Here is a 26,463-nt window from a genome sequence, read left to right on the forward strand (position 1 = left end):
GTGTTGTGGGACGTTGTGAGGGGCAATCTTGTGGCTAATTTGAACTAAAAAAATGCATAGCCTAAAAAGTATTGATACACCTGTGCCGATACATTTGGGGGCATTGATACCTTGAACTTTGAAGGGGACTGGCAACTGCACTCCATATCTTGATGAAAAGTGGATAAAGGAGTCTAGAAAAATTTCCGGTATAGGGAAATGTGAGACTGGGTTTTCCCTTGAGTCTGGATCCACTCACACCTACCTCACTAAGCATTCCACCGTGCATTTAAAACATCTCTTCATAAATGCTAACATACAAATATGGGGAATGTTGGCAATGCATGGCTGGAATATAAGGTCAGTGTGAGGAGCATAATGTAAGGAGCAAATCCAGATTCGTCTCTCTTGTTTGTCAAAAAGGAAAGAAGAGATCTTGAAATCCTCTACTCAAATTTGAGGGGATTATCTTTTTCGCTTTGCTTTTCCTATACTTTTTTTTTTTGTTTGGCCTAATCCCTTTTTGTTTTACTTGGCTTTTCATATTCCTTTTTCTTGTTTGGTTTACTCTTGAGGGAATCAAACTGGTCCCTAATCCTCCATTATCATCATCATCAAGCCCTACCCAACTTGTAAGTAGTACAAGTTACAAGGATTTCTTGTACTACACACCTAGAATATTCCAGAACTATGGTATAGCCGTATAACTGAAGGAAGGGGAAATCTATTACATGGATGGCTGAACCTTGTTAGATGGTTGGGCGAAATTTCAATTTTTTTTATCCTTTCAGAAATCGTATTCCCAATTTAAAAAAAACTGCATTTTTCAAGGATCGTTCTTGCACTGAATCGGACCAGATCTAAAACAAAAAAGACGGGAGAAGTATACTTGATACGGAATCCACAAGTGTAGCTCCCAAAGTGGTAGTTCACGCTCGAAGAGGGTACCAAAACTAGCTTCTACTGAAAATGACGCAACTTAGGTTGAAGCCGATTCAGCAAGAACTATAATTCAACAGTTTGGATCGAGCAAGGGTGTGAGCACGAATTGAATATGATATTTTCTTGCAAAAATTAGATACTAGAATTGATCTCTATCAGCTTAAGAATTGGAGGTCAAACTAGGGTTTTGAGCGGCAAGAATAGAAAGAGAGAACTGAGAACAGAAGTGTATCTAGAACAGTTTGCCCCCTCCTCCTTTTATAAGCCTTAATGATCAACACTCCTAATCCAATTAGGAGTCTTTAATCCAAATCTTTATTTGGATCTGGACTCTTTAAGTGAATAATAATTATCCTCTTATCCCATATCCATACCCATATTCGCCCATGTCACATGACTGCACAAGTTGTCATGTGACTTATTGATTAATCTAATTAATCATGGGCTTTATGCCCATTAAGTAAGTGGCTCACAACCCTAGATAGTTGCTGGCCCATTTGGCTCTCTTTGTATGGTGTGGGACCCCAATAATGACATCACATAAGCCCGTATGGGTTCGGTCCAACTTCTGTGAAAAAGGCTGGCTGAATTCACTATCAAGTACAGTGAACCCCTGAGTCCATTAGTATGGGCTCTTAATGGGCCCAACATTTATACTAAATGATCATTGAGTCCAACCATCCTATGATGACCCAAGAACAATGGACTTAATTGAGATAGCCCATCGGGTAAAATAACCTAAATGGTTTCTTACACTTAACCTCTCAGCCCTTAATGATCAAACACTGCCCAACAAGGAAGGACCTCTCTCCTGGTTGCAAGGTGCAGTGTTGCACTCTCTACTCGGATGGGTCCCGAGAATTAAAACCTTTTGCAAATATTTTTCTTTAAAACATAATATATATATATAACAAATCTTAAACATGTTTGAAATCGACTACCGGCAATTTTGGTTTCCATCAGAGAGAGTGCAATCCCAGTCATTCACTTTGTCTGACAAAGGGGCTGATTTTGTCACTATGATTACCCACTCGAGTGAATTCTCAGACTCCCCCAACATACCTAGGTTTTAACCCCCAAAGAATCTCACTGATTGACATATCAAAGACAACCCAATCTGATACCTAGTGTAGTACCATAATCAAGTATAGGGGTTATGTGTAACTTTCTAATTTTGTCCACTAGTCTCCATGGTTTAGAGCATAACTGAAAATTAGTCCGGGTTCAGTGTTTCGAACAAACACACACTGCATGTGCTTTGGGTCTAACCCTAGTAGCTGAGACAGGCTACCCTAACCTTCTTAGTAATACACCAATGTCAGCCTTGGTAGGATAAACTTCCCAAAGTCTATCTAATGACTGGGAATATTCTAAACTAACATGAGTCTCATAAGTGTTTAATTTAAGGGTAATTACATAGAAACATACCAATTATAACATGAATCAATTATGTACTTTTATTCATTTACAATAAATGCATATATACATTAATCTGATTGGAGCTAAGGGCATACACTGTCTAACAATAAGATGCATTTAGTAAGCGCTACAGGGAAAGAATTTGTATCCTTGATGAGCGTTTGTGAACATACATATGGATGGATGTGTGCACCATAATTCTTAAGCTATGATTGGTTTGATAGAAAATAAGAGGGAAAGAGATCCTTACCAACTTTCGCCCAACTTTGTTCTTAATTTCTTATTTTGGAATCTCCTAAGAGAAAGGTTCAAAATATTGATACGCCTGATACGTTGGTAGGGGCGTATTGAGCGATATCGATACCTTTTATATTTTTTTTTTCAAAACCAGTTTAGGGGGGCTGGTTTAAGGCTCCTCCACCCCTGAACCGGTCAGACCCCCGATACATCCATTGTAGGGGTGTATCGGAGAGGTCCCAGAATGATATCGACCGATACGTGTCGATACTTTGAACCTTGCCTAAGAGCAAAAACTATACAAACACCCTAAGTAGGGGTGGGCAAAAAAACCGAAAAACCAAACTGAACCAAAAATCCGATTTGGTTCAATATTTTAAAAAAATTGAAGGTATCGGTTAACCAAAATAGAAAATCGATGATTAACTAAACCGATCGGTATACACATATTTATATATATTTTATATTTTCTATACATTATAAATTAATAAACATGCATTATATATAAATATATATTTATAATATATAATATATTATTTATTATTTAAAATATAATATTATATATATTTATATATTTTTCTATAATAAATATTGTAAATAATAAAAAAAATGAAAAACCGACGAACCAAATCGACGATTAACCAAACCAGTCAACCAGTTAATCGATTGATTTCAGTTTGATTTTGGTTACCGGTTTTAACCCCAATTCTATTTTAAAAATTAGCCCACGGTTCGATTAACCAAACCACACATTGCAGGTGTACATCAGAAACATCTCCAATACTTGTATTTTTCATTCATGGGGAGATGCTTCCAATGCACGACTGCTATGTGTTGTGCGGTTGGTGTAAGGAGCAGATCTGGCCTTCATCTAGCCATACACTGAATATCTTCACATGAATATATCATATGGAGGTCTACATTGATTGCCTATGCATTCTTTTCAAATCAAATAAGTTTGGAGATAATTAAAAAAATGGAATAGCAAAACAGATTCATGTAATCAACCCAATATAGTTGGGATAAGGCTTTGACGATGACGATGATGGAAGTTGGGAGATAAAAAATGTGAAAATGTGGAACTATGCAAACAAGTGAAATTTATGTAAGACTTGAATTTTGAACCTAAGCATTTATAGTGCTGTAGTAGTATGCTATGTATACATGATTTTATTCGTAGAATTGCTTTTCACTTATCAAAATAACAAATAAAACATGATTTGTGTTTATATTTAGGCACCAAGTTGAGGCAAGTCCCTCCCTTTGTCAAATCAGTACAATGAACCATTTAACATGGACAAACACTTAAAAGTGTTTAAAAAACAAAAAAGAAAGAAAAGAAAAGAAATGACACCATCCATGGCTGGTTTTTTACCTCCGCCCCTATACTGGATTTTCCTGGAAAAGAAATATAACAATCCAACTGTGCCGTATCTACTTTTGTACCTGTACTCTCTTGTCCCTGATGGGCAGTTCAATGGGTTTTTGAGCTTCATGTGGGTGGTTTGGGCCCTTGTATACCTTGAGATGATTGAAGAGAGCCCTACCCAGCTGCACAGTCCAAATATCCAATACAGACGTTGGGCAGCTTAGAAAAGAAGATTATGATATGCTACAAAAGAATATTAAGGAGATATAATGGTACTTCCAAGGCAGTATAACATGTCTTCGGTGAGAAAATCTCTGTGCAAGTAGCCAAAGGAAAACAACCATTTTCATTTTCTCCAATAACAATATCAAGTATATTGTTAATATGATACTTTTGCAGAAAGGATTAGTCGAGGTGTTGGAGTAGTTAAACACTAGGAACAAAAAGCATAGATATCACATAGAAAGAAAAGAAACCACCATGCATAAGAAATACACAAATAAGTAATAATAGTGACTTAAAATTTGAAATGAAAGAAAATACATGTACACGTGGGCACAAACTACAATAACACCGTAGTTAAAGCATAGCTAGACGACAACCTGGAAAACATATGGGGTAGCCACTGTAATATAGCACCTCAGCCCAGAACTAAGGCCATTTAGAGCCGAAAGGAGGCTGCTTCAAGCTCTAATTACGTGCCATTTTCCCCTTTAAAGAAAATGACCTGGAAAAGGGATGGTTCAGTGGTGACCCAAAAGTGATTCTTCAAACAATAGTAAGAAACAGACTGAACCTAACATGGAAGATGCCAATCACCTGACCACATGTTATTCTCAAGAGATAATTTAATAAGAATCTTTCAAACAAGTCTGCAGGAACAAGCTTTCCCCTAACTTTCCAAGGCATTCGCATTAATAAGGTGTTTTTTCAGATCAAGATTATGTTGTTCCTAAAAAAAGAACAAAAATTAGAATAAAATATTCTGTGATTGAAAACCATTCCTGCTCTCAAACATCCTAATTAAATGGTTTCACATGTTTGAACTCAGTGGAACCACAATATAGAATGTTCAAACCATGTCAACATAGACAAGTGGAACAAAGTATAATTCAACCATATTAACATAGGCAATAACAAAGCATACTACTTTCTTTTGGTAATCAAAGCACACCACTTACACCATACAGCTAAGAGGCCATGGCGGCTCTCAAATGATCAAATTCAAATTTTATGAAAAGCACAGTACACCTAGCTCATCAGTTATGTACTTAGTCTCACTTTCGCAGTGATCTGCGTCAACCACTTACCATGTAGTGTTCAATAAATATGCACCCCAGACAACATTAATTTCACAAGCGAGCTCCAAAGAATTTTATCATTTGAGAGGACTTTCTTGTGGCAGTTTTTCGTTTTGCAAGGTGGGATCCATCTTGACAGCACATAAGTAATCCACTAATTTCATTGGTGCTTGTTTGGGAGGGCTTCCAGGTAGCACTGAACCACTGAATAGGACATATGCTAGGTTTGTGAAAACCCCAAAAAGCCTAAAATAGCTGTCCTCAGCCAGAAGTAGGGTTTTCTGCTGAAGCTTCTTTTAGTCGCTTCCCCAAAGAAGCTCAATCAAAACTTCAGCCCTTCCAGGAGGGCTTTTCGTGGCAGCTTTTGGTTTTGCATGGACAGCATATGAGCAATGTATGGTAAAAATTGAAAAGCCCAAATTTGCTGTCCTTCATCCAAATAAAGGGATTTCCATTGAAACTTCTTTTAGTGGCCTCTCCAAAGCAGCTCAGCAAAAGATACTCATCAAAAAGCTTCAACCCTCACAAACTAACCCTTAATAATAATATTTATCTTTACCATCATTTTTTTAAATCATACTTTTTCGTATATATAAAAAAAGAAAGGAATTTGGAAAGAAAAAAATAAGAAACATTACTCACCCTCCCCTTAGGAAGCATGCCTCGGACAGCACGTTCAATTATTCTCTTTGGAGTTCTTTGTTGGAGTTGATCAAATGTTTCCACCTTCATGCCACCAGGTCTTCCAGAATGCCTCCTATATAGCTTTTGTGTCCTCTTTTTACCAGATACAGCAACCTTTTCTGCATTCACCTGTTTTCAAGTACATTTATCTGAGATTAGTACCAATCATTAAAGAAACACATGAAAGCACAAAATTCTTGTTTATACTTGACATCACATGGTGATGAAAGAAGATGAGAGCTATCATTAAGGACCCCTCAATTTTTGTAACTTGGATTAAACATGTAGAAACATATAGAAAAAATTATGAAGTGAGCACATGACCAACTTTGCATCTTGACTATGAATTTTTCTAGGCCTGACCCTGGGAATACACATACAAAACCTGAGAAACAACAGTTACTCAATTTAAGTGAAGATCCAAACTTGCACCAGCAATTGTGGGAGACATTGAAAAGGAATTCATTAACCCAACATGGTTCAGCAACTCATTTCTTGCAGGATGTCAACGAAAAAAAAAAACAAGTTAACTCAAGCAGTGGGCATGAAGCCTAAGTATTGGCCCAGCACGGCTTTGATCAGGAGTCACCATGTATCAAAGAGAAATATGGAGTTCCAAAAGATGTATTATGAAAAGTATTATATTAATGTTGAAGACTCCACCTAAAAAGAAAGATAAAAAGTCTAAAGATTTCATTAAGGTTTTAGTCTCATTTGTGGGATGAAGAGGCAGTACAGGTACCAACAGAGAGAAAAACAGACAAAAAAGAAAAGAAAAAGAAAAGGAGAGAAAATCATCTGAACTAATTAGATGTTGATAAAAACAGTAAAAATATCAAACTAGATTTGTAATAAAGCACTTGAACTCAAGCTCGAGTTTTCAATCACTTCCTCCTCGACCATCTACCAGAACTTAAGGTAGCTAATCCATAGCTTTTCCCTTAGCATCTTTGAAAAACAACAAATCCAATACTGATAGACTAGGTCAACTAATTTGACTGATGACTACTCAGCCTAGTCAACTACAAAGTCTTTTTTGAATGGTAAAGTATGAATTGTATTAACTGAAAATGTGTCAAAAGATTACATTAGAACCACTGTACACCAACGCTCTGCACAAAGGGATGAGAATACAAAAAGAATACTAATTACAAAAAGTGCATCTGTTAGTCATTCATTTACAGCATCCACACACACAACAACAAAAAAAAAAAAAAAAAAAAAAAGAAAGAGGAAAATGAGTCTTTCCCACTGATTCATGCCATTGAACTCTTCCAGGAGCCTGGTCAAGCAACTTTCCACCTTCCCAATCAATCTTTCTATCTCAGTGTCAAAATGGCTGAATATTCTGTTGTTGCACTCTAGCCAAATGATCCAGCACAGAGCACTGGGAACCAAAAGCTGCAGCCTCTTGCCCCTCCTGCTAAACATATTAGCAGGCCAGGCTGCAATACCAATACCATCCTAAACAGCTGCAAATAAAAGGCACCATATACAGTAGGCTACAGGGCACCGGATTAGTAGATGGGAAACATCCTCAGTCTCCAATTGGCAGAAAACACATTGATTATCTATGGCCATACCACTTCTGCTTAAGTGATCTGCAGTGAAAATTCTGTTAATTAATGCAGACCACATGAAGAATTTCACCCTTGACGGTCACTTTGCTTTCCATATCCAGGACCAAGGGACCATCTCTGTGTTGGAGGGAGCCAAGAATATGAAAAATGATTTGACAGTGAATTCACCTGAGGTTTCTAGTCTCCACCTCATCCTGTCTTGCATAGATGGATCAAGATGAACCTGCCTGCAACATTTCTAGCAGGTTTAAGAGAACCTGAGCCTTCCCAATCATTAAGGTTCCACCTCAAAAATGGACTTCACACCCCTTGATTCCCCAGCATTGCAAAACAATCCTTGAGCCAGCAGAAACAGAAATGAAAATAACTCAATGATCGATTTCTGAGTCAAGGGTCCTCATCTGGTCCCCATTTCCCGGTTTAAAATTGATGTTAATCCAGAAAGGCTGCTTGAGCTTTGAAGTTTGAAATGCGTTTCCATATGTTAACATCATAAGACATTTGGACCTCCTCTGCAGTGTCCAGTCTTGCCTTTCATCCCCACTTACCCTGGATTACCCCTTCCTCCAGAAGACATCCTTTTCTGATCCAGATCTCCAGATCCATTTCCCAAGAAGTCTCTTGTTGACCACTTCTAGAGGTCTAATACTCAAACCACTTTTGTCTTTTGGTTGACACACCCATAGATTTCAAGGCACCGAGACGAGGTTAGGCAATAGGGGGCACCTTGTTGCCTAGGCAATGGGATTTTTTGTAAATAAAAACCATGAATACTAGGGTAATTCCCTAGGTTCCATAGCAAGCAGCAGCTATTTTCACTATTGATTGTCTACAATCTTCATAAAAAAATGCATGAGTTTCATTTAAAACATAGAAAATCAACATATTCATGAAAAAAAGGAAGAAAAGAAATTTCAGAAAACTAGAGGGGCTGAATCTATATTTTTGTCCTAGGAAAAGAAGAAAAGAGAAGAAATGATGAAACAAAGAAAGAAAGAAAGAAGAAAATCAATATTTGTTGATCGGACAACATTTTGAGTTCTTCCATGCTTATAAGTTCAGGTTTTGAAGTCTTCAAGGGTTCAAAAACAGTATACATCTTGACTGAACCCTAACAAATAAGAAAAATAATAAAAAAACTAGTATTTCAACTCAAACTGAATAATTTAGCTTAATAGTGTCTGTTTTATTATTATAATCTTAGAAAGTTAAGAATATATAAGTATCCAAAAGCACTGTGAAAAAAATATCTTGGCAATTAAGTGAGGTGGCCCTCCATCTCCATGAGTGCCTTACCACCTAGGCATCACTCTACATGTAAATATACCTTGGTATTACCTGATTGTCATAATTAGGTAGTATATCCTAGGGGTAGTCTCTATTTTATATGATAGTGGATTATTCTTGTATCGTTTGGTGTTGCAATAGCAAACATGCCTTCATTGGGTTATTTGGTTTTTCATTTCATTTTGTTGATAGCAGCACATTTGTGTTTTATTGGATGGTCACAGGAAATTGTCGTGACAATGTGAATTCATGAAAACCAAATCATAGGCATGCATTCATTGAGTGGTTTGGTTTAACATTTTTATAATGTCTAGGTTTTTTTTTTTGATAATTATATGTCTAGGTTTGTTTAGACTCCAAAAGGAAGTGTTATGATTATGTGAACTTATCACTTCACATGTTAGTATACCTTCATTTTTCTTGATATTCCTAGTAAGGTAGTGGATCCTAGAGGAAATCTCCATTTTATCATATCATAACATGTAGTTCATGTATCACTTGGGGTAGCAACAACAAGAATGCACTCACTAGGTGAATTGGATTTTCTTTTGATTGATAGCAGGTTAGTACTTTATTGGAGCCACAAGAAAGAAGTGTGACCATGTGAGCACATTACAACACATATTAGGCTACCTTGGCAATTCTTGATTGTCATATTAAGAGGTAGTCTCTATTTTTTCATATGTTAGCGTGTTCTTTTTGTATCATTTGGGGTAGGAAAAAGGCTTGCACTCACTGGGTAATTTGATTGCTATTATTTCTGTGTTTTATTGTAGGGTTGCAAGAAAGTGTTGTGACCATGTGAACTCACCAAAACGAAATCACTTAGGCATGCACTTGCTAGATGATTTGGTTTTTCATTTGATTGATAGCATGTTTGTGTTTTATTGGAGGATTGCATGAAAGTGTCGTGGTCGTTTGAACTAGTTGCTTAAAGTTTTAGGCTACCTTGATATTTCTATAGTGTCATAGTAAGGTAATAGATCCTAGAGGCAATCTCTATTTTTCACATGTTAGCAGGTTGGTAGTGTTCATTTGGAGTAGCAACAACAGGATGCACTCACTGGATAATTTGGTTTTTCGTTTGATTAATAGCATGTCTGTGTTTTATTAAAGGATCACAAGTGTTGTGACCATGTGAACATATCGAAGCCAAATCACCCAAGCAAGCACTCACTGGGTGATTTGGTTGATAGCAACGTCATGTTTTATTGGAGGATCAGAAGAAAGTTTTATGACCATGAAAACTCATTGCTCCACGTGTTTTTATTTTTTATAGTAAAAAATAAAATTTCATTAGAAAAGAAAAAAGCTTCAACCTACCAGGTGTTAAGGCAACACCCACTTGCCAGGAGTTCTGGCAACTAACTTGTAATCTGAAGAGCTATACTCGAAGTAGCAAGGAGGAGAAGAGAACCACAGAACTGAAGAGAATGTCGAACTGTACTAGGTAGTCGACTAGTCTTTTATTTATAGATGAATATAGTACAAGGTACAAGAAATTACTGGGATGCCCCTGATTAGTGATGAGACACCCAGATGACTTAAATCACTAAACAGGATTAGGCCCATTAACACAGGCCCAGTTACAAGATAAGTTAAACATAAGACTGGGCTAATAAGAACTCTTATCAGCCGAACATCACTCTAACATTCTAACACTCCCCCTCAAGCTAAGCATGGATATCAATCATGTTTAGCTTGCCAAGTATGTCCCTGAACTTTGTTGATGCCAGCCCTTTTGTTAATACATTTACAATCTGCATCTCTGATGGAGTATAAGGTACATAGAGTTCTCCTGAAATAATTCTCTCTCTGACAAAGTGTCGATCAATTTCAATATGTTTTGTCCTGTCATGCTGTACGGGATTGTTGGCAATGTTGATAGCAGCTTTATTATCACAATATAGCTTGAGAGAACCCTCAGTCTTGATACCAAGCTCATTAAGGAGAGTTTTGAGCCATAAGAGTTCAGCAACCCCATGTGCCATAGCCCGGTATTCTGCTTCTGCACTTGATCTAGCCACAACATTCTGCTTCTTACTGCGCCATGTTGACTAGGTTTCCTCCCAAGAATGTACAGTAACTTGAGGTTGATTTTCTGTCTCCAACAGACCCAGCCCAATCAGCATCAGTGTAGGCTTCAATTTCAAGTCTGCTGTTTTTTCTGAATAGAATTCCTTTCCCTGGGCAAGTCTTCAAGTATCTGAGGATTCTTTCCACTACTCTCATATGAGGGGCCTTTGGTGAGTACATGAATTGACTGACAACATGCACTGCATAGGCAATGTCTGGCCGAGTAAGGGATAAGTATATCAGTTTTCCTACCAATTTTTGGTACCTTTCCTTGTCACAGTATTCCTCACCCATTGATTCTTATAATCCATGGCTTGGTTCTATTGGAGTGTCTGCTGGCATCCCATCATGCCTGTTTCCTCTAGGAGATCTAGCACATACTTTCTTTGACATATGTAGATTCCTTCTCTTGATCTAGCAACTTCAATCCCAAGAAAGTATCTCAGATTTCCTAGGTCTTTGATCTCAAATTCTGAAGCTAAGAACTCCTTCAACCTCTTCATCTCTTTCACATCATTTCCAGTAATCACCATATCATCCACATACACAATGAGTGCTGTAAGTTTGTCATCCTGTCTCCTTGTAAACAATGTATGATCTGCACTGCTCTGAGTGTACCCTACTTTCTTCATGGCCAAACAAAGTCTCTCAAACCATGCCCGGGGAGATTGCTTCACACCATATAATGCTTTCCTTAGTTTACATACCTTCTTTCCAACATCATATCCAGGTGGGGGTTCCATGAATACCTCTTCATGAAGATCACCATTTAGGAAGGCATTCTTCACATCCAGCTGATGAAGTCCCCAAGAGAATTTTGCTGCTAGTGACAGTAGAACCCTGATTGTGTTGAGCTTTGCTATTGGGGCAAAGGTTTCCTTGTAGTCAATTCCTTCCTTTTGTGTAAATCCCTTTGCCACAAGTCTGGCCTTGTACTTCTCAATTGACCCATCTTCCCTGTGCTTTACTGTGAATACCCACTTGCACCCAACAGTGCCTTTCCCCTCTGGCATGTCCACCAATTCCCACGTCCTTGCTTTCATTAGGGCTTTCATCTCCTCATTCATGGCTTCTTTCCACCTTGGATCAGATGCCGCCTCTGAATACCTGGAAGTGATACATACAGAGGAAAGAGCAGACACAAAGGAGTGATAGGCAGGGGATAAGTGTGAGTAAAAAACATAATCAGCTATGGGATGCCGAGTGGTACAAGAGCGAACAGGCTTACGGGAGCAATAGGAAGATCCAAATCTGAATTGAGTGAGTCGGAATTACCTTGGATTGTAGAGACAGATTGATCTGAGTTCAACTGGTTGCAATCATGAGGTTGGGGGGCCTTCTTCTTTCTACTGTATGTAAGTATCTCTTTCTCTTGTTCACTGGAACCTTCAGAAGCATCAGCCGAATCTGGAGAAGTAACTGGCACAGTGGGAGTCTCACTAGGTTGATCCGGAATGTTACAGCTAGTAGTAGTGGAAGGTGATGAAATGGGAACAAAAAAGAAGGGAGAATGAGAATCCTCTTCCATCCCACTACTCTCCCCCTGAAGAGGATTCTGAAAAGACCGGAAATAGGGTTGAGACTCAAAAAAGACTACATCTCTGGTGACATATTTTTTCTTGGAGATAGGATCATAACACTTATACCCCTTTTGTGTAGGAGAGTACCCCAAAAATATTCCCTTTGTAGCCTTAGGATCCAGCTTGGTTTTCTTTGGATCCTTCACATGTATGAAGCATGTACAGCCAAAACCTGTGGGGGAAGAGGAAATTCTAGAAGAGTGGGACACAAAACAGAGAAAGGGGTCTTCATACCCAGTACCTTAGATGGCATCCGATTTATCAGGTATGATGCAGTGAGAACAGCTTGAGACCAATATTGCTTGGGCACATTGTGCTAGAAAAGAAGGGCTCAAGCTGTCTCCAATAGGTGCCTGTTCTTGCGCTCAGCAACCCCATTTTGCTGAGGGGTGTAAGCACATGATGATTAATGTAACATGCCTGCATCTTCCATGAATGAGTTCAGGGATCTTTCAAAGTATTCAGCTGCATTGTCTGAACGGAATTGCTTGATCTTTTTATCAAATCGTGTTTCAACCATCTTGCAAAACATCATAGTTATCCGGGGAACTTCAACACGTCCTTTCAACAGATAAATCCAAGTGCACCGAGAATAATGGTCAATAAAACTAATAAAGTAATGGAAGCCATCAATGGAAACAATGGGAGGACCCCAAACATCAGAATGAATCAAATCAAATTTCATTTCTAGAAATTGGATACATTGATCTGCATTGTTTTGACATTTGATACACATCACAAATTAAACTCTGACTCGGAATGCCCTTACATAATTCGGGAAACAACATTGCTAAAGAAGAAAAAGACAAATGACCTAGCCTAGCATGCCACAAGTGCAGCCTAGCTATTGACTCCACACATTCCAGACTAGTAGTAGAAGCTTGCAAGGCTGAGCTGACATCTTCATCAAAATAGAGGCCCCCATACTCATGACCACTCCCAATCGTTCTCCTCGTCAATCTGTCCTAGAAGACACAATGAGAAGGAAAGAAAGTTATACTGCAATTCAAATTTTTTGTAAGTTTTGAAACAGACAACAGATTTGAGGTAAAACTAGGAACATGTAGGACTGATTTAAGAGAGAGATCCTTGCTTAGGTCAACCACCCCCTTTCCAGAGATTGTGGAGAGGGACCCATCAGCTACTCTCATCTTATCCTGGCCAGACAACAAATGATATGTAGAGAATAAGGAGGACATATGTGTCATATGGTCAGTGGCTCCGAAATCAATCACCCAAGAGGTAGAATTAATGGAACTAGTTGCACTAAATGCAGAGGTTGTACCTGATTTGGCAAGAGAGGTGGAAGCTAAAGAATTGTTCTTTAGACGGGCTAATGCCCGGCTGAGAACCTCTACTTCACTAGCTGTGAAGCCCGAAGTACTTGGTCCAAAGGAGTCGGCAGCCTGCCTTGCGGTGGAAGAGGACATTGTCTGAGTACTCTGTGAGCTGTCACTACTGTTGTTGGTGGCAAGATTCCCACTTGCTGTGTGGCCCTTATGTTGCCTTTTGTCCTTTCTCAGAGTAGCTTGCTTCAGATGAGGGTACAAGACCCAACATTTCTCCTTTGTGTGTTTCTCACCACCACAATGGGTACACTTGAGGGACTTCTTGTCTGAAAATCTATTCCCCTTAGTGGAGACTAAGGCTGAATGTTCTCCAGGTAGTTCTGTTGAATGTGTCTGGGAGTCAACTTGCATCTCCTTTCTCCTTACTTCTTCATTCCTCACCAAGTAGTAGACATGGTGAAGCTCAGGTAATTCATCTCTCCCTAGAATTTGTGACCTTATACCTTCATATACAGGGTCAAGACCCGCCAGAAACTTGAAGGCTCTGCCCTCCTCAATCTACTTGTCATGCCTCTCCTTATCATTGGCATTTTCCCAATCCAAAATCAAGTGGTGGTCAAGCTCTTCCCAGAGGCCTTCTAGTGTTGCAAAGTAGGTTGCCACAGACATGTCTCCTTGCCTTAGGGCTGCAATGTCTTGGTTCAACCTGTAGATTCTAGCACTGTTCTTTTTCTGGCCATATGTCTTAGATACTTTCTCCCAAATTTTAGCAGCTGTAGGGAAGTAATGAACAGTTCTGGCCACCCTACGACTCATAGAGGCCAGCAACCAAGACATGACTGTGGCATTTTCCTTGCGTCACACGGTGTATTTAGGACTGCCAATTTCTGGTTGTGTCTTGTCTCCATCCAAATAGCCAGTGAGTTCACAAGAGGTAATGAACAACATTGCAGAGACGGACCACTCTCTGAAGTTGTACTCATCCAGTAGCACACTTGTAATCTGCAAGCTGTGCAGATTAGGGTTTTCCAGGTTTGAGGACCTTGTGACAGGTCTGTTATCTCTAGAGGAAACTTCACCGGATAGTGAAGACATCCTGACTTCAGTCCAAGAGTTGTTCACAGTACTATAGGTGATTCTGTTAAGGACTGGCCAAATTGGTCACTGTGTTCACAGTACTAGTAGAAGTGTTCATCGGGTACAGTAGCAAGTAGAGATCTATAACTGAACCAGTTCACAGTGCTGGTAAAAGTTTAAGGCTGCAACTGTGTGGTGCAAAAGTTGCCGCAGTTCTGGTAAAAAGTAAAGGTCTGTAACTGAACCAGTTCAGTCCAAGAGTAGGGCTGATAACCGACCTGAAGAAAATCTGTAGTTGAAGTTGCCGTAGTTCTGTAAGAGTCTTGCTGATGCACCGAGACTGCAATTGTAGAAGCTGATGCACCAAAACTGCAACTGTACAAGAAGCTAAGTCTTTACCACTTGTTCTGCACAAGTCTTGTTGGAGCACGAAGCTGCAACTGTAGAGGAAGTTCTCCCCCTCTCGGCTAGTGCTAGGACTGCTGAATTAGCCCTCAACCAGGTCTGTCCTATACAGACCTCTCTTAGTAGCCCAATAGCTACTACTTGCTGGAAATAATCTAGTAGGACATCTACTTCTGGGTCTTACTTCCCTTGAGTCCTACAACCAAGAGAAACCCTAGGTTCGAACTTGCTTTACTCTCTTACACTCCTAGGTCTTTACTGCAGCAACCCAGAAAAAGAAGAGAGAAGATGAAAAGACAGCAAGAGAAGAGAGTGCACCTGCTGAAACCAGGAAGGAGCTAATGCTCTGATACCATGTAATCTGAAGAGCTATACTCGAAGTAGCAAGGAGAAGAGAACCACAGAACTGAAGAGAATGCCGAACTGTACTAGGCAGTCGACCAGTCTTTTATTTATAGATGAATATAGTACAAGGTACAAGAAATTACTGGGATGCCCCTGATTAGTGATGGGACACCCAGATGACTTAAATCACTAAACAGGATTAGGCCCATTAACAAGATAAGTTAAACATAAGACTGGGCTAATAAGAACTCTTATCAGCCGAACATCACTCTAACATTCTAACATAATTCAATTTACAAATCAAACAAAACAAAACAAAACCAGATTACACTTTTGAAACCCCAACACTTCCCCAAGCTTATCCCCAATGTCTTCTTTGGATAGTTGGTGATATTCTGGAACTAGAGCCCCGCCAACAACAGATTTTCTGACAGCTGCCACTATCCACTCCAAAATCAAAGCTTTGGCTCCAAAAATTCTTCTAATTCATTCCTTCCATAAATTCCAACATCTTGCAAACAGAGTGCAGCTCCAAATCAGCCCTGCTTTCTTGCTTCTACTGTATGCCTTCTTTCCTCTCTCAAGCCCCTAACATACCAAGATATTGACTTCATCTTCAAAGTCAGTTCCCAACTCCCACCTCTAACCTTCCTGCAATTTCCCTCTACTTCCATCAACTATTCCTTCTCCCCGCCCCCCTCTCCTTCCTCTCACACTTCTCGCCCTTCTCCAATAATTTTCTTTTTATTATGTTCTCCTCTTTTGCTTCTCTCAAAATGTTCTATTACCTTCCTCACTACCCCTTCTCCTCCTAGGAAAAATAGGCCTAGAGCTTTCCTAGCCTCCACCTATCCATCAACCAGTTGGTCAATACTCACCCTTCCTCTCTCAGTATTGTCTTCCCCAATATCCTTTTCAATTTCGACCACCACTCTCTCTTCTCCCTACTTTGTAACCTCTCTACTCTCATTTTGGTCCTCCACTTCTAACCTTTCAACTCCAACCCCTAAACCTCCTTGCCCCACCGTCCTTTTTCTATTATAGACCTTGCGTTGGTCCTCCCTTGATTTTTTTTCTTCTCACACTACTTCTCCCTTCATCTGTAGATTCAAAACCATCTCCTCTATTATCTCCCTCTTTCTTAGGAGTTTCCAAACCCGAAGAAGTAAAAGAAGTAGGAGGGGAAATGGAAGAGCCAAAGTCCATACCTACCTCATTGTTCAATTGAGCTATGATTTCCAAAGATTTCACTCTGGTTGATGTCTCGTTTATTTCTCGTCCCCCATCCTTGGAATCTCCACCATCCCCTTCTACTTCCCCCATGTAAACCTTTTCCTTCCTCACCTGTGGAATTAATCAAATAGACTCAAGGCGTTGGAGTTCTCTATCTTGAAGAAGTTGCTTGATTGATTTCTTTGATTCATCCCCCCTTGAACTCAGTTCTTCCAAACCTTCGATGCCTTTAGATGGCTTCAAGTTGTCCTTTTGAATTGAACAAGGAGGGAATTCTTTCGTCATTCTTCCTTCTGAAAATTCTACTTTGTTCCACATGTTAAGCTATCTTTGTATTTCTTGATTGTCAAAGTAAGGCAGTGGACCCTGGAGGCATAGCTTTCAAGGAATTGAGGCTAGGCTAGATGATGGAATTTTTTTTTTAATAAAACCTAACTTTTACTATCAATTGTTGCCTAGTCACCTAAGTGCTTTTCTTTTCTTTTTTTTTTTTGAATAAAAACATGAATCCAAGTGTAATTCCTTAGGTTCCTAGTAGACTTGCTCTCGTTCTCTAATCAATTCATTCATTGGCTATCAATGGCGTATCAAGAATGTGCTTTCCATTAACAAATACCCCCTTAGATGGAGACATGATCTGATTGAGGACTCTTCTCATCCAATTTGTCAACACTTAACCTATTATCTTATAAATGCTGTTAATTAAGATGATGGGTCAGAAATCTTTAAGCTCTACTACACCTTATTGCTTGGGAATGTAAACTATAAATGTTGTGTTAGCCTCCTTCAATAATGATGCAATAGAATGGAAATGTTGCATTTTAAAGTTTTATTTTCTTGTCTTAATCTCTAATTATTTAAAACAACACCATATAACATGCCTTTATTTTGTTATATGCAAGTTAGTTGCTAAAAGAATTTGCAATGGCATGTAGTTGGTTGATAGTATATAAAATAGAAATAAGCAATAAGATAAGAATAGTGAAGGAGTTCATTTAGGCCTTCTTCCAATTGGTGCTGTGCTGATAAAGAATTGCCACAAACAAGGGGACCACATCAAATAGTCAAAGTTGCAGTCTTTCTTTGAAAAACAAAGACCGCCACTCCCTATCTCAGCATATCTTGCTTTCCTTTCAATATATGCAAAAACAAGATTACTGAAACTAAATCTTCTATATCTTAAATTTAGAAAATATATTTTGTTTTTGATTAGTTAATACCAAGGCATTGACTGGTCACCCCATTACCTATGAGGCCAAAACGACAATCATCTGCTTACCACATTGACAATATTGCTCCTCCCTTTCCAATCCATCCTCAGGGCCTCCCAAATCTCCATCCTTAGTCATGACATGCTCATCTACAATTCTGTTGTCATTCTTCACCATTCTTCCCTTGTTCACCTCTATTGGAATCCAGGTCAGACCATAAAAATTATATCCTGCAACTCCATAATCACTCCATTGTCACTATAAAAAGGTGCTAGTGCTAAGTAAACATCTTCACCTGTGCAAAGGATATCAGTAAAACTATATAGAGATAGGTGGATTCCAACACTTAGCACGAGATGCCTATATCCCATTTGACTTACCAAATTTCTAGAATGAAGAAAACTTGTGTTCCAACTAAAGTTAAGCCTAAAACATAAACTTTCACAGTGCATCGCCTTAAAAATAAAATATCTTGGTTGTTCAATCTAAACATTGCTGCCTTGCATTATTGAACTATTGATTGCAAAGTTGCAAAAGGATAATCATGTCTGCATCAAAATGAAGAAATTAACTCTTCACTACCCTCTTATCATGTGGGCCAATGGATCTATGGATTCCATGAGAAAAACAGCCTTTTATCTTATGCCAAAAGAAGAATAAGCTGTGTTGCTATGAAATAGTATGGATGTTTGAAGTTGAATTTGTCAGAAGAAAAAATAGCAAGAAAGCATTACCTGATTCTTGGTGATGGAATAGCAACAGAAGTGCAAGCAGAATGTTCTACAGAGGAGGAAAGAAAAGGAAAAGAAATGAAGACTGTTTTTGGATCTTCAACAAATATTTTGGCATGCTAAAAAATTGTGAGCTAAAAATAATTAGTTTTTAAATATTTTCATAATTTTTTAATGTTTAATTGCAACTTTGAGACAAACTTGGAAAACAGGGCCATCAGAAGAACACTAAATTTTAGGCTTACATGGAAAAGAGATACTTCTACGAAATCGCAGGTTTTCTTGGATGTGTGTAATTTAAGTAGACAGTTATCAGTAGGATTCTTAAAAGTAAAGCCTACAATCTCAACCAAGAAAAAAGATACATTGACTTAACTTCGGAAAGGGAAAAAGTCATTTTACACTGTTCTCACTCTAGACTTGGATTTTTTTGCTACCCTTGGTATTTTACTGGCAGCCGATCACTAAAAATTAATATTTTATAAATAGCTGTCTTGCAACATATTTTATGTCCAATCAATTGCAGACAAAGTGGAAAATAGAAGTATATATCTTTGAATCAAGCCCGGGGGGAGCAGGTTCACTTGATGCAGTTTGCTGATGACACACTCTGCTTTATCAATGTTGAAGTGGAGCAATTGGAAGTCCTTCTAGGGGTGCTGAGTTGGTTTGATGTGGTGTCGGGGCTGAAAGTTAATTGGTCAAAGAGCAGCTTAATACCAGTTGGAAGGGTAGAAAATTTAGAAGCTCTTGCTGATGTGCTGGCTTGCCAAGTAAGCTCTCTGCCTATTAAGTATCTTGGACTTCCATTGGGAGCCAAGTGCACCTCCTCTCTAGTGTGGGACCCTGTGGTGGATTGGTTAGAAAGGAAGCTGGTCTCCTGGAAATTTAAATACCTTCCCTTGGGAGGTAGAATCACCCTTATAAAGAGCTCCCTTTCAAATTTACCTTCATATTTTCTCTCCTTTTTCCCAATCCCATCTAAAGTAGTGCAAAGAATTGAAAAGTTACAGAGAGACTTCCTATTGGAGAGGCTGGGAAGAGGATAAGAAAATACATTTGGTCAATTGGGACCAGATGTGTGTACCAAAAGAAAAAGGGGGGCTGGGGATTAGAAAGTTGAAAATCTTCAACAAGGCCCTTTTGGGGAAATGGGTTTGGACTTTGGGGATTCGGGAAAGAAAGGGAAAGGTGGTGGAGGAGTTTAATAGCAGCAAAACTTGGTACTGACAGAGGTGATTGGACAATTACTTCAAATTTCCCCTCTTTGGGGTGTTCCCTATGGAAGAAAATCATGGAGGTGGCCCCACTTTTCAATAGAGGCTTGTCTCTTAGGCTGTGGTCTGGTCACAGACTGATATTCTAGAAAGATCCTTCCCCCAGTTATTCCAGCTTGCAGAAAACCAGGATGCTTTGGTTGCTGACTGTTATGAAGTGGGAGATAACAGTGTCACTTGGACTCCTTGTTTTAGAAGACAGTTTCAAGACTGGGAGATAGAACAAGTGGCTGAGCTGTTTCAGTTGCTATCCTCTCAGCCTTTAAACCAGTTGGAAGAAGACTCTTGGAGCTGGAACTGGACCTCGGATGGCCTGTTTTTAGTTAACTCCTTTGCTAGGAATCTAGTAACTGGAGGCAGAGCCGATATTCCTGCTAAGAAAATCTGGAATCCAATTCCTCCTTCCAAAGTTAATGCCTTTATTTGGGTTGTGGTGCTAGACAGAAGTCTCTCTAAAAAGAACCTGGTCAAGAGAGGAGTTCAGCTACAAGATTTGTTGTGTGTGGCCATGAAGAAGAGGACAACAATCACCTTTTTCTTCATTGCCCTGTTTCTGCAGAAATTTGGGACCATTATCTCTCTTCCGTGGGTGTAGTCTGGGTCATGCCTACCTCTGTGAAGGATCTGCTTTGGTGTTGGGAGCTCCAGGGTCTATCAAAGTTGGCTAAATGTGTGTGGAAGACAGTTCCTGCAGCAGTAATACATACTATTTGGTTCGAAAGAAACAGAAGAATCTTCCAAAACTGTTCCAGGGATGTAAACTGCCTAATCTCTACCTCTTTTGGCAAACTGGTCTCTTGGACAGCAGCTAAAGGTTTGCAGGTCAGGGTGCTGGGTGCCAGCTGAGGTCTACAAGTCTGTTTGATCTGTAATCTTTGTAGGGCCTTTAGGTCCGGTCTGTAGCCCCTTCAGTCGGGCCTTTTGTATCTTGTATTCTATTTAATAAAATTACCTTACCTTTTAAAAAAAATATCTTTGTCTAACCCTGTTAGACCATCATCTTTTGCATAATGTAGAATAATTCAAAAAAAAAAAAACAATTTCAAATATGAATTGTATGAACTGACTTATATCACAAGGCAGCATACACTATACACAAAAGTAGAGTAACTGAAAAGAACATATCTACACCTACATCAAGCTGAAATTAACCATCTGTAAGTAGCATATATACATAATACATACCACTATGACAAATGCCCCCATGTCCACACTGGGAGTATATGTTGCCAGATTCTTCCCACGGATATGAATGGCTATAGTTGATGCTAATCTTCCCAGAATTTTGTCAGTTGCATCTACAACATACCATGTTTTTTCTGTGTTTACATGATCTGCAGCTTTTGGGTACCATGTCTTATTCCAAATATCCTGAAAAAAGAAAAGAATATGAAAAATTGTTTGAGTGATCCTAGAAGAAAAGACTTAACAAGAATAGTGTGAAAGCAATTTCATCAATGTCAGAATTTATTTTTGTAAGGCATTGGTCACAGAATCTCATCCTATAAAGAATCAGACAAAAAAAAAAAAAAAACAGAAACCAAAATAGAATGATTAAAAATCAATCAACTTTAACACACCATTTACCAAAAAACAAAAAAACTAAACACACAAGTTTCAAGATCCCAATCATGGATGAAGCAAGAATCTTAGAGCAATATCCTTAAATGCCCATTAATACAATGTTAAAGAATATGATACTAATTTAAATATGCACAAAAAAATTGTGTTAAAAATTGAATCCACAGCAGGTCTGCCTCATGCTAATTGTTTGTAGTTGGCCAACCAAAAAATGCTCCAACAGGAAGTACTTAACTGGAATAACAAAACAGAACTCACTTAGGCTGCATTTGGCCTTCTTTATTTTAAGCACTTATCTCCTATTTGCAGTTAAAATGCCCCTATGAACACTGAGTTTTTAACATCGAAAAGGAGATAAGTCCTTAAAATAAAGAATGCCAAATGCAGCCTTAGTTGTCCCGAAATCTAAGGCCTAGATAGTATGGATGAATCGACCAGCTTGAGCCCCATAATAAACTGGTAATGTCGAAGCCAAAAACTGGTGAGAGCAGGGTTTCAGTCGGTTTAGGTAATTGATTTGACTCAACCTACAAAGTAAAGAACTATTTCATGTTCCTTTGACTCCCTCAGATCACATTCCTTGCCTTCCATTATAGAATAATAAAAAATAAAGCTTACAGTTTCTCTGCAGTTCACCAATACCGAGGAAAGAGGAAGAAGATTCATCTGTAGAGTGCTACTTCACTTGTTTTCTTTCTTTTGGTGGATAAGCTGCACTTTATGAAGAAAAACTTGAAGAAGAGATGCACGGAGATTCACAAACAGAGGTTCATAGCTACTGGACTGGATCACTGGACATCTGCTGGTGGAGGAACTCTTCCAAGGAGCGATCCTCCACCGTTACATAAAGACCATTACTCAATATTGTCTCAGCCATCTGGGGCTTTGAGATGAGTACATTCCCTAGAAACACGTCTAAACTGTTCATGGAACTTTGTGTCCATCTCCAGACATTCTTTCAAATTTCAACAATTCAAGAAACGTTAACATTCAGCAGACCCATTTGAAATCTCCTCTAACCCTTGTACACATGCTTTCACTAGGTTCGATGGAAGTTATGAATTTGAATTGCAAACGCATAAGCGCATAAGAAGACAGCCGGAGATAATAGAAAGAGAAAATTACCGGGCCGTTGATATTAGATTCGTCGAATATCCACTTCTGCTCCTTGGGAATTACTGCATCTCCCTGGCAATGAATCTGGTTGGGGATTGGCTTAGAGAGGGTAAGTGCTCGAGCTTGAATAGAAGGTTTGGCTGCTGCAACTGGAAATCCAAGGAACGGAGTCTTGGGAGAAGCAAACGAGTATGCTTTCTGGGGCGGAGTGGACAGGAAGGCCAACGAGGGCGTATAAACTGCAGCCATTTCTCTTCTCCTGGGAGTGTTATTCCACTACTACTACTCAGTGGATAAGGTGGCGCTGACGGTTAACGGGGAACGGGCACCCGACTTTCGAGTGCGCGGGGGAAAATATTTATGGGCAAATTTCTTAAACTACTCGTAACGCTCAGTTTAGAAAGATTACGTACTTTTCAAATTCATACAAAATAATATAAAATACATGATTACAAATACTATTATTGTTCAGTATTGTCTTAAAGTATCTCTACGTTTGTGACAACTGTTCCTATGTTAGAGAAAAAATAAAATGTTTAATTTATCCTTTATTATTTCTCAAATTTTCAAAATAAAATTCAATTCCTTCATAAATTGTGAGAAAAAAATTTATTCAGAGATTTTAATAAGAAATTGTGAGAAAAAAACTTCAATTTATAAGAATGGGTCATACATTTGGACATATTAGCCCTCCGCTCATCGATGATCATGGAACCTTTAAACGGAATCACCACCGAGACTTGCCAGCCGGTCAGCTGTGCTGGGGCGAACTTGAATCAGGTTTCCCGGTTTGGGTGTACGTAACGGGAGTACCTCGGTTTGAACAACAAAGAAGAAGAGAAGGGTGTACAAATCAGTTCCACCGTTGGAATGAGCGAACAGAGCTGAAGCAGATCAAACTCGTTGTGAGAAAACATAGCTGATGCTCTAATTCGTGGAGGCAACAACTCTCAAGAAGCATAACCCAGGAGGAGGGAGGGAGAGAGAGGAAAGAGGGGGAAAGAGCGCCCATTATTGTTTCGTCTAAGGCCATGAGTTTTGTGAGTAATTTCTCTGCAACTCTTTAATTTTGGCTCTCTTCCTTCCATGGACTTTTTTTGATAGCTAGTTTTCTTTTTCCCTTCTTTAATTAAGGGTTTTCTTTCAGTTTCTGTTTGTGGGATTTGGGGAGTTAGGGTTTGAAAGCGAGGGAGATGCCGCAGGGCAGTGGTAATTACAGCAGTGGGGACGGGACGGATTTCCATTTGCCCGATGAGATATTGTCTGTTACTCCAATGAATCCATATGACCAGCTTGACTTGGCGCAAAAGATCACGTCCATGGTGAGGGAAAGAGCGCCCATTATCGTTTCGTCTAAAGTCATGAGTTTTGTGAGTAATTTCTCTGCAACTCTTTGATTTTGGTTCTCTTCCTTCCATGGACTATTTCTGACTGTTAGTTTTCTTTTTCCCTTTTTTTAATTAAGGGTTTTCTTTCCGTTTCTGTTTGTGGGATTTAGGGATTTAGGGTTTGAAAGCGAGGGAGATGCCGTAGGGCTGTGGGGACGGGACATATTTCCATTTGCCCGATGAGATATTGTCTGTTATTCCAATGGATCCATATGACCAGCTTGACTTGGCACAAAAGATCATGTCCATGGCGGTTGTATCTCGGGTGTCGAAGCTTGAATTCGAGATGGGGCAGTTGTGGTATCATGTGTGTATAGATTTTGGTAGGATATTAAGGGACGTTAACAATAGCGATACAGCTAGTCAATTGTTAGAAATAATAGCGGTATTTTAAGATAATAATCAAACAGTAAGGGTAAAATTAGTCAATTAGCTAAACCGTATGGTACTTTAACAAATTTGCCCAATATGTATTATATAGCAATGTTTTCAACCCGCCGTTGACCCGGCTAGTTGAACCATCATCTAGTTAAGATTCGCAAAAAAACCCCTTTTGGTTTTAAATTATAATTTTTAATATTTTTATAAATAAAAAAAATAAAAATTGAGTTAAAAATATAAATTAAATATAAAATAATACATATAATATATCTAATATATATATATATATAATACATATCAGTTGGTAGGTTCTCTGACTTGTTGGAGTAGAGACCTGGGATCAAATCCTGCTGCCATTAGGGGTTGGAGGGGTTAAGGGAAAGGGGATGGGCTACCTGCTGTTGTGTAGCTCCATGAAGCAAAAAAAAAATAATACATATATATGCTGATATGGCACTATTTGAACTATTCAATCCAGTCGATCGAATTGGTGACCCGTGACCCAGAGAAAAAAAATAGTTTGGCCTCCAGGTCGGTTTTTAAAACATTGTTATATATTGCACACTACACAACTTTAGGATCACCCTGAGTGTGGGATGCACACCCCTTAACGGCTTTGCCTTACGAGAACGGTAAACCATTGGATTGGTAGTTTGATAATTATAAATTTATAACAAATCTTTGATGTCGATGTGATGGATTAATGGGAATTTTTTAGAATATATATAAGTGAACATCCATTCAAACTACAAGCAAAGAAGGGGAATTACGAATCGATCTATCACAACAAATTTCCCTCATGGTCATGGTATGAATACAAACAATAAAGGTTCGGTTTTTGTATAAAACCTTGATAGAAGTAAAACCCCTAATTAGACTACCAACTAAAAATACAAGAGGGAGTTGTGAAAGAGCTCATTGAATCATTCTATTCATGAACCACTATTAACTCTGTATTTATCAATGTTTTCAAAACTGGATTGGACTTGACGGTCAGACCAAAAAAACAGAACCGGTCACCTTCGTTTTACCCCAAATTCCTTGTTTGGCCAAACATCGTTGATTTGGTCAACAAATCATTGACTCGGGCAGCTGAATTGTTCATCCTGAGAATGGTTTTTGGTTGTTTTATGGGTTTTTAATTTTTTAATTCTTTTGTTAGAGTGGGCCGTTCGTTCAGACCAGACGATTGGACTGTTTGACCTGGGAACCAGACCCTAGAACGGTTCCTTGTCCAGTCCAGTTTTTAAAACCTTGGTATTTAAAAATTAACATTTTATATTTAAAAGGAAAACACTAAATCGGTAATTAAAATATATATACAAGATACAAAATCTCTAACGAAAGGAAACCTTCTAAAATAGGAAATCCCCAATTAAGGCAAGTCTAATATCCTCCGTCCATGGTTTGCTATCCTGTTGTTCTTCTCATATCGATCAGGCTCTGCTTTATCACTCCTCCTCAAGCTGGTGAGGGAAAGAGCGTGGATTCACAAATTGAATTGAAAGTGCAATAAGACTTGTTTAGAGAGAGGTTTGGTAAATATATCAGCTAGTTGATCCGAGCTTGTATATATTGTGCTACAAGTGTCCCAAGCACCACTTTTTCCCACACAAAATGATAATTAATCTCGATGTGCTTTGTGCGGGCATGAAACACGGTATTGACAGTCATATGTAAAACATTCAAATTGTCACATAAAAGTTGTGGTGGGTTGTAGAGATGAATACCAAGATCATGAACTAAGTAATGCAAACAACTTTAGGTGTTGTGAATGCCATATCGTAATATTCAACTTCTGCACTAGATCATGCAACGGTAGGTTAATTTTTTGAAGCCCAGGAAATGCAATTGGCACCCAAGGAGATGGAGTAAGAGATTAGCCCGCCCAATCAACATCACAAAAATCTATTATATAAAGAAGTGGAACTCTGCCAAAGAAAGTGTAGTACATAGTGGAGAGTACTTTTGACAT

The 26,463-nt window shown here is 38.8% G+C and overlaps 1 protein-coding gene and 1 long non-coding RNA gene across 6 annotated transcripts; one reads left to right on the forward strand and one right to left on the reverse strand.

Moving 5' to 3' along the window:
• Window positions 1-3,745: 3,745 nt before the first annotated feature.
• On the reverse strand, window positions 3,746-24,120 carry LOC148867103 (large ribosomal subunit protein uL13c-like). 5 transcript variants are annotated; one of them, XR_016109644.1, is made up of 6 exons: window positions 22,729-23,124; window positions 21,208-21,393; window positions 18,749-18,794; window positions 18,083-18,244; window positions 5,890-6,060; window positions 3,746-4,128 (listed from the first exon to the last, which is right to left on the reverse strand). XR_016109644.1 is itself a non-coding variant. In XM_088976710.1 (4 exons), the coding sequence occupies exons 1-4, from the start codon at window positions 22,966-22,968 to the stop codon at window positions 4,012-4,014; spliced, it is 714 nt and encodes a 237-aa protein (XP_088832836.1). In that variant the 5' UTR covers window positions 22,969-24,120; the 3' UTR covers window positions 3,746-4,011. The 5 variants fall into 5 exon arrangements, 3 of the variants coding, with proteins under 3 accessions (XP_088832836.1, XP_088832837.1, XP_088832838.1); XR_016109645.1 differs by having other exon boundaries at window positions 3,746-4,260; XM_088976710.1 differs by lacking the exons at window positions 18,083-18,244; window positions 18,749-18,794 and having other exon boundaries at window positions 22,729-24,120.
• Window positions 23,620-24,631, forward strand: LOC148867104 (uncharacterized). The gene is made up of 3 exons (XR_016109646.1): window positions 23,620-23,759; window positions 23,867-24,089; window positions 24,218-24,631. It is a non-coding gene; the product is annotated as an uncharacterized LOC148867104 (long non-coding RNA).
• The last annotated feature ends 1,832 nt before the right edge of the window (window positions 24,632-26,463 follow it).

Source organism: Nelumbo lutea, chromosome 3 (assembly GCF_056320005.1).
Source record: "Nelumbo lutea isolate HS-2025 chromosome 3, American lotus-T2T, whole genome shotgun sequence".
NCBI lineage: Eukaryota > Viridiplantae > Streptophyta > Magnoliopsida > Proteales > Nelumbonaceae > Nelumbo > Nelumbo lutea.

Bases quoted from the DNA above. Each gene is read 5' to 3' on its own strand.
- LOC148867103 (XM_088976710.1), bottom strand. From the start codon at position 22,968: ATGGCTGCAGTTTATACGCCCTCGTTGGCCTTCCTGTCCACTCCGCCC. The intron at 21,394-22,728 runs GTAATTTTCTCT...TTCTTTTTTCAG, and splicing joins AATCTAATATCAACGGCCCG to GATATTTGGAATAAGACATG. The intron at 4,129-5,889 runs GTGAGTAATGTT...TGGACTGTGCAG, and splicing joins GCATGCTTCCTAAGGGGAGG to CTGGGTAGGGCTCTCTTCAA.